The 7,932-nt window shown below is 38.9% G+C and overlaps 1 protein-coding gene across 1 annotated transcript in view; it reads right to left on the bottom strand.

Annotated features, from left to right (window-relative positions):
- Positions 1–316: 316 nt before the first annotated feature.
- The window catches only part of LOC107656525 (insulin-like growth factor-binding protein 2-B), a 25,270-nt gene continuing 17,654 nt past the window's right edge, over positions 317–7,932 (bottom strand). The window contains exons 2-4 of the mRNA XM_016444403.1: positions 6,093–6,250; positions 3,488–3,628; positions 317–2,066 (exon numbers count right to left, since the gene is read on the bottom strand). Of these exons, the coding sequence (XP_016299889.1) occupies positions 1,908–2,066; positions 3,488–3,628; positions 6,093–6,250 (458 nt within the window). The 3' untranslated portion in view covers positions 317–1,907. The remainder of the gene's footprint in view (positions 2,067–3,487; positions 3,629–6,092; positions 6,251–7,932) is intronic.

Below are 7,932 nucleotides of genomic sequence, written 5' to 3'. Positions count from 1 at the left end.
GCATTACAGATCACACCTGCTGACAGAACAAGTTAACCCATTAAATCTCACTGGTCTCATCTATTTAGACTATAGAATGCTTCTATTTTGCATTATTTTGGGGTCAGTAAGATTTTTTTTTAAAGAAACTGATACTTTTATTCAGTAAGGATGCAGTAAATTTGTCAAAAGTGACAGTAAAGACATTTATAATGTCACAAAATAATTTTTTTTATTTTAGCTAAATTCTGTTCTTTCTATTCATGTAACTTTCTATTCATCAAAGAATCTTGAAAAAAAAACTCCCACTATATATATATCTTGTATATCTTACCAACCCCAAACTTGGCAAATGTGTTTACTAATTGATGACCCAGAATAAGATTTTTTTTTCCTTTATAAAAATGTTCAGAATCCTAAACCTTTATTTTATTTCTAGGTTTAAAGTAGGTTTTGAATCCCAGGTTAAAATTTTGGATCCCAATGTATGTTACTTTGGGGAAAAAACTGGCGGAAAAATGGTACAAGAATTGGTAAACCAAGCTCACTAAACCCATGCACCACTTCACATTCCTCCACAGGACTCTTCAACTAACCCCATTCAAGTGTTACACTGGGCAAAGTCACCCTTGCCAACCCCCAACACATCCCTCCGCAGATGAGAGTGAAGCAAGGTGAGGCACAGCCCACTGGCACTGCAGGCAAACCTGTGTTTATTTATAGGCACTTAACCCACTTTATATCACATTTGTCAATGTCAACCCTGTGCCCTAATCTAGCCCTCTGTCAGCACATCATTAGTAAATGCTGATCCCCACTCTACAAACACACACATACACCTCCTGAATTCTACCACATGGTAGAGAAGCAGAACGAGAACAGAGGTCTATCAGCTGCCAGGAACAGGGATAGCCAGATATTGAGTACTTGGAAGCAACGGCAATTATCGACTGTAAAAACACACTTGAAATTCAAAACATATGATGCTGATTGAAGGTCAGTAATATGTGCCAAAAAGGGGCCTTGTTTTTAATTTATCGATTGTTTGACATTTTGGGCCTTTCGTACCTTGCACTCCAATTGGTTAGATGGGGCGGCAATTTGTGGCGACGCCATATAGCAACTCACGTATGTGGCGACTTTCAGCCTGAAGCAACTGAATGGAAACAAACGCAGTGGTTTAGAGACACATTTTGAAAATGTTTTGGTCTTAAAAACGCAACACTCATGCAGAAAAGATGCCAGTTTGATGCATATCGACAAATACTTGAGTACTTATGGTTGATTTATCTGTAGAGTACCCAAGTAGTCAAAATAGCCAAAAAGCACATCTCCAGCCTCTCTTGCACAGACCATCTCAAACCAGCCACAAAAAAAAAAAAAAAAAACGACCCCACTGCTTTATATTTTTGGTTTCAAAAATTTGGGATTCACTTTTAAATCAACGTCAAGCTGCTGCTTTTGTGCATTTGCAGTTGCTGTTTGTTTCTGGCAACCAATGGTGCAAAAAAATGCGCCACCATTTTTATTGGGTCTCGAAAGACAAAAGGGTGAATTAAAGGGACACATCTTCACACTGAACAGCTGCAAATGCTGTATAAGCGACTCTCTGCAACCAGATTCAGTCACAAGATTAAAAGGCACCGGACGAGCCTATAAATAGGCAGAAAAAAACAATCACTCAGAGTTAAATTTGGAGTACAGCTATCTGGATTTGAGAAGGGGGAGGTTTAACTACCTGTCCTTGACTTGCTTGTCTTTGCTGGCATGTGACTTTCCACACCCCTATCGACAATACAGATCATACTATTGCGAAAATATACATACACATACACGTACAGAATTACAAACATGCACATCGCTCTTGCACTCGCTTTAACTGTCCTCGTTTGCGACCCGGGGCATCTCCCTTAAGGGCTAGGGTGCGTCTATTTCTGCTGGCTGGTGGGCGGTTCCAGGTCGGGACCACCGTAGTACTGGCTGCAGTTGGGGTCCCCCCTCACTTTGGGGGACGAGGGTATCTGGACACCAGTGTAGGGGTTGACGCACCAACACTCACCCCTCTGTCCGTGGCTGGACATGTTGCACTGGAACACAAGAGAGAGAGAAGATGATGAGAGACGGGTGGGGAAACGGTGGGTGTTGGGGGCTTAATGAAGCTCTTGGGCGAGTACGGGGTGGAGGCACTACCCCAAAACAGCCCTCCCGCCTCATTTGGCCCAGCACGTCTCATTGACCCCTACTGTGCACTCCCAAAATGAGGTCATAATTGAACTGGACATAGTTGACGCTGAGACCCAAAATAGGCAAAAAACAGATTCTCAATTTTGTCCTCCAATGGCAAAGAACAAAAACTGACAGTTACAATAATTGCAAAAGGAACAGGATGATTGCAATACAATTAAGTGTGGTGAGGTACACTGTTTTGAGCCCTGGGAACAGGGTTTTCGTGTCAAAACAACATACCCGTTTACTTCTCCGGGACACTTTGTCCTGGTTTAAGCTGCAACATGTCATGCCAGGACACAGAAATATTATATCATAATTGTGAACATAATTGTTAACTCATGAAGGTTTCAGTTAGCAAGCTCTGTCAGCAAAATGTCAAAGCCTAGACAATAGACAAAATGGCTTTAGAAGTCAATAACCCTATTTTATAAAACACTTTATTTAGTGTATACTTAGCTATATGTATATATACATATACTGTACATACATACAGCATATGAAAACTCCACATATACAGTCAGAGAATTATAAAATTAATGCAGATACGAATAATCCGATCATTTAGTCATGAGGGTTTATATTGAGATCTCGGACGTCTACTTGCAGACATTGGTATCTTTACAAATATACAGTTTGAGCCATTCTAAGACTTCTTATGAAACTCCTATGCGGACGTGTGACATCAGAACCTGAGATCCAAAAAGACTGTAAAAAATGTTTCCCATTTCATCTCATCAGCATGTAAAAGATGAGTAAGAAAGACATTGAGATATAAAAGATTGAGTTTGTCATTCTCCTTTCCTCTGATGTCTCTAAAAACCAAGGCAAGTCACCCAACAGACAGGTCAGTCGGTCAGCAAAATTTTCATTAGCTTGTAACTCTCAGCTCAGATACAGTTGCCTTGGCTTTGATAAAACAGCCTTCTGAAGAGAATGTGGAAATGTTTTATACACAGTTTCTCTTTGGCTCCATCTTTGACTCTTTATTGAATCTTCCACATGGAATTGGATAATAAAACAGCAGGATGCTGCAGATTGAAAGGTTGTGCAATGTCTCATATTCCTATTTCCCTATAGTGAAATTAACACCCGCTGCCATCCAAATGCGAGTACTTTTTGTGCTAATCTCCCGGCCAATGCGGCAAGTGACCTGCAAAATGTCTCAAATTGAAAATGGACAAGAAGACTTCAAAAGAAAAACTATTTCAGCTACCAAAGCTGCTAATTTCCGACCATGATGATGTCTTTGAAAGGTTGAGTCAAATATTGGTCTTTTCACCTGCTTAAGGTTGTACTGTCCTGTCTTGTCACAGTTGGGGAACTTCAGGTCATAAAGATTTTCCAAAGGTCCCTTGTTGTCATGGAACGACATTCGGGAGATGTTCTCCAAAACTCTGTCCAGCTCCTGTTGACACTGGCTCTGTAAGACCAAACACACACACACATTGGTTTTTATGGTTTATGGGGACTCTCCATAGGCGTAATGGTTTTTATACTGTACAAATGGTATTTTATATCGCCTTACACCAACCCTACCCAACCCACCCCACATAGGAAACTTTGTGCATTTTTAGATTTTTTGAATTACGGGGACACAAAAAGTGTCCTTATGAATCACTTTCATATTGTAATACCTCTGTCATCCCCATGTCATTATACAAATTTGTGTCCTCATAAACCACATAAACAAGCACACACACACACACACACACAATCAAACAAACAAACAAACATGTATTTGAGTATTTCTTCAACTCTTAAAACATATTAAACCACATTTTTATACACTCACTAGTTTATTTTGTCAATCTCCTTTGTCTAAATACCTAAATACACACAATTCTGTAATATTTTCACAATTTTTACATTAAATTCACAAGATTACAGACAAATGTAAAAAAAAAAAAAAAAGTGTGTATGCTGTGCTAAGGCTGCTTTAGACATCAGAAATCTTTCCATTTAAAAATATGCTGTTGACAAGTGAGATTTACATTGCAAAACAAGTACAGTAACATCTGAAAAAAAAACTTGATCAGAGGAAAATGTGGGTTGTGAATGATTTAATAAAACCTGCATTCGAAAAGTAGCAAAAATAAGTGATGAAGGCATAGCAAAATGTGGTAAAAAGATACAGTTAATGTGACCTTCATATAACAAAAAGTTAGTTTTAATAAAACTCCTCAAAGAAACACTCATATAAGGAGAGTGAGATAAACAGCAGGTCGGCGGCCTCATGAAACATTTGTGTGGCTGATATAAATCTCGTACTCGAGCTAATTTGCTGGCTTAGTTCTGCCTCCCCACCTCTCCGCAAGGACAGGCATCGGCATCAAAGACCATTCCTGTCTCCTGTTCCTTCTCTTTTTCCCTATATCTCTCATGATGGCTGCTCCCTGCTTGGCCCAGGATAAGAGGGCACTGGGGGAAGAGGGCCTGCCAGGGATCTTATCCGTATCGTGCGGATGAAAAGTGCTCCATCACAAAGCAGTGAACAGTCTCCTGCTGTCATCGGACATGCCGTCACCCTGACATTCTCCTTGAATGTCTGCTTTTCATGGGATATGTGATGGTTACGCTACTGATTTATGACCCCCACAGAAAACTTGTTTATTCGGTTTGGCTTTTTATTACCCTACCATTATCACTTTTTATTGCATCTACCTTTTTATGGTACTTTCCAACATCCATTTGCTTTATCAACATATAATTTAGCCGTAGTTACTATTGCTTTCAGGTCGGCCAAACCAAACCCAGTGTGCTTCATAGGACAGCTATTGTTGTCTCCGCTGCTGTTTGTTTATGGTCGCATCGATTGTCTTTTTCTTGAACTATTTCTTGCCCAATAGTGGCTATAGAATACGTTCAATGAGGAGGAAAATATGAGTCGATGTAGGACTGTTTTCCAGATCAATGCGCTTAAAGCGTCCTTTAAATGGTGCGGATATGCTAATATGACAACGTAAAGCAAACAGTCTAGATCTTATAAAGATGTCATGCAAAACAAGCCCTACATCTGAGCTACTAAGAATACTACCAGAACTGCCATTTACTTCAAGTTGTACTTAAAAAAAAAAAAGAAAGAAAAATGACTTGCCAACTGAAGTAAATTAGCAAGACAATTTGTCTATTGGCTCAAAACATTAGATGATGCCAGAAAGAGATGCTGATTGGGGTGTTGCAGTGGTCACTTGGCTAAGGATTTAAGAGTCCAGGTAAAGCATGGTACAAGTCCAAGAAAAGTTAATTAACTCTCTGTGGATTTGCGTGATGGCCAAATTCGACAAGCACTGGCTCATTCCTTGTTTCAGCAGGGACGGCAGCCGTTTGTTCTGCCTTGGCAATCCCAATGCGACTGTATGCTATCACCGGGCAATGTTTTAGACACCAGAAATCACTGGTTAATTAGGTAACTAAGGAAATTATCATATGTTTTTGACTGAAAACATAGTGGAAATGGCACCAGATACAGGCTTAATACGAAAAACACCCAAAAATCAGCTTACAGCCGTTTTTGCACAGCTCCAATCACGAAAATAACATACTGAAGCAATAAATTATACACTGACAAACAACCTCAGACCACAGGATTATAGCAACATCAAATATAGAGGGTTGTACAAAGGACATACCGTAAATCTGAACCCCAGACTGTGACTGTGTTAGGAAAATTAATGTTTAGCTGATACAGAAAAGAGAGTATCTATGTCATAGCATGTGTGTGTGTGTGTTGCGTGAGCCTGTGGCGTTGTGTATGTGGTGTGTTAAGTTTGATAACCAGAAGAGGGCACTGCACACAATGACATTCAAGGTGAATACAGGTTTTTATATTTATAGGTCTAATATTCACTGTGTTGCCCTGTGATTCTTCACAGCGGGACACTCACCTGTCTGGGGTGAGGTGTTTTGGGATCATCCTGGGGGCTGTACATCCTGGTCCTCTTGTTGTTGAGATGCTGCTTCACAGCAATTTCCTTGATGTGCTGGTAGTTGTTTTCTTTGCCAGGCTTTTTCACTGGAGGGGACCGCGTGCCATTTAATTCTCCTAATGAAGGGAAGGGTAGGTTAAAGGATTTGGGCAAACTTTTATCATTGGCTCTCTTTCAATTCATGAGCTGAAACTGGCATACAGGATGTTAAGGAGGAATTTAATGAATTAAAATGACAAGTTCAGCATAACCAAACAGGAATTCCAATACAAGTTTTACAGCAAAACATAACAAATAAATAAATAAATAAAAATATACATTTTCTGTAAACTACTACAGATTCTTCCACCATGACCCATGAATTTAAAGTCGATTATTTGTATAAATAAATAAATAGCACATACATATGCAAATAAATATATTGCACTTACAGCTGTTGTATACATTTCTTTGAATTTTGAATTCTGACAACTAAATTCAATTTAATTCAAATTAAAATTCAGGAACTGAATAGCTTCTTAAAAGCTATTGTCAATTAAATTGTGAATGCTGCACAACTCTGTTAGGTTAGATGTTGCATAACAAATTGACATATTATGTATAGAAATTTGGATTATTGCTCTCATTTCAAAGACCGCAAGCTATCTTTTTGTCAATGAAAGCAAACCCAGGATCAGTGTTCTGGCAGCGCATCAAAGAAAGGCAGAGAGAAAGTTAAAGGCTGGGATTAATGACAGCTCTTGATTCAGATAGTCATAGAGGCCTGTGAAGAGATATGTGCCTTTTAAGTCAAAACGTGCCTGGCGAATCACAAGCAAACTACTAATAACAAAAAGACTTATATCCTTATTTAAAGGAATAGTTTACAAAAAAAATTACGTTCATTGTATGAAAAAAAATATCTTATTTTGTGTTGCACAGAAGAAAGTCTTACAGGTTTGAAACAGTGTGAGAGTGCCTAAATTGTTTGTAATTAAAGAATTTTCATTTTTGGTTGAACCATCCGTTTAAGAAAAAATATCTTTATAATTACTAATATTTAAAGCTGCAGTCCGTAACTTTTGAGCAAGTACATAACCAGCCAGTGTTCAAAACTATCTCTTTACCTTAGCCCGATTCACAATGGTAAGCTTATAACAATGTTTTCTAATTTGAGTGGTCTGTAAACATAAAGTTAGTAGGCTATCGCATGTGTGGATGCTGCAGGTGGCGGATCGTTAATATAGTCTTTTCTCACAGCAGCTAGAATATTTAAACTTATCATTTTGATGGCAGATTTTAATCCATGAAGGTTTATGTATTTATGAAACACAAGTGACTGAAATTAGATTAGATTCCGGTTTTAAATGTGCATCTGATTACAGAGCCTACATGGGATTACACAAGTTTTGCATTTTTAAGGGATAGTTCACCCAAAAATGAAAATTGTATGTTTATCTGCTTACCCCCAGGGCATCCAAGATGTAGGTGACTTTGTTTCTTCAGTAGAACACATATGATGATTTTTAACTCCAGCCGTTGCAGTCTATCAGTCGTATAATGCATGGCAATGGTAACAAAATCTATGAGAGTAAAAAAAACATGCACAGACAAATCCAAATTAAACCCTGTGGCTCGTGATGACACATTGATGTCCTAAGACACGAAACGATCGGTTTGTGCCAGAAACCGAACAGTATTTATATAATTTTTTACCTCTAATACACCACTATGTCCAACTGTCTTATGGCGCGCGCACGGCATCAGGTGCGTTAGGTGTGTACGCGCTCTGGCGTAGTTTACGTTAATGGGTGTGTTG

The sequence above is a fragment of the Sinocyclocheilus anshuiensis genome, unplaced genomic scaffold (genome assembly GCF_001515605.1).
Source record: "Sinocyclocheilus anshuiensis isolate Anshui unplaced genomic scaffold, SAMN03320099.WGS_v1.1 scaffold1473, whole genome shotgun sequence".
In the NCBI taxonomy this organism is placed as follows: domain Eukaryota; kingdom Metazoa; phylum Chordata; class Actinopteri; order Cypriniformes; family Cyprinidae; genus Sinocyclocheilus; species Sinocyclocheilus anshuiensis.
The sequence above is the reverse complement of the archived record's forward strand: the minus strand, read 5'-3'. Positions and strand labels throughout refer to the sequence as shown.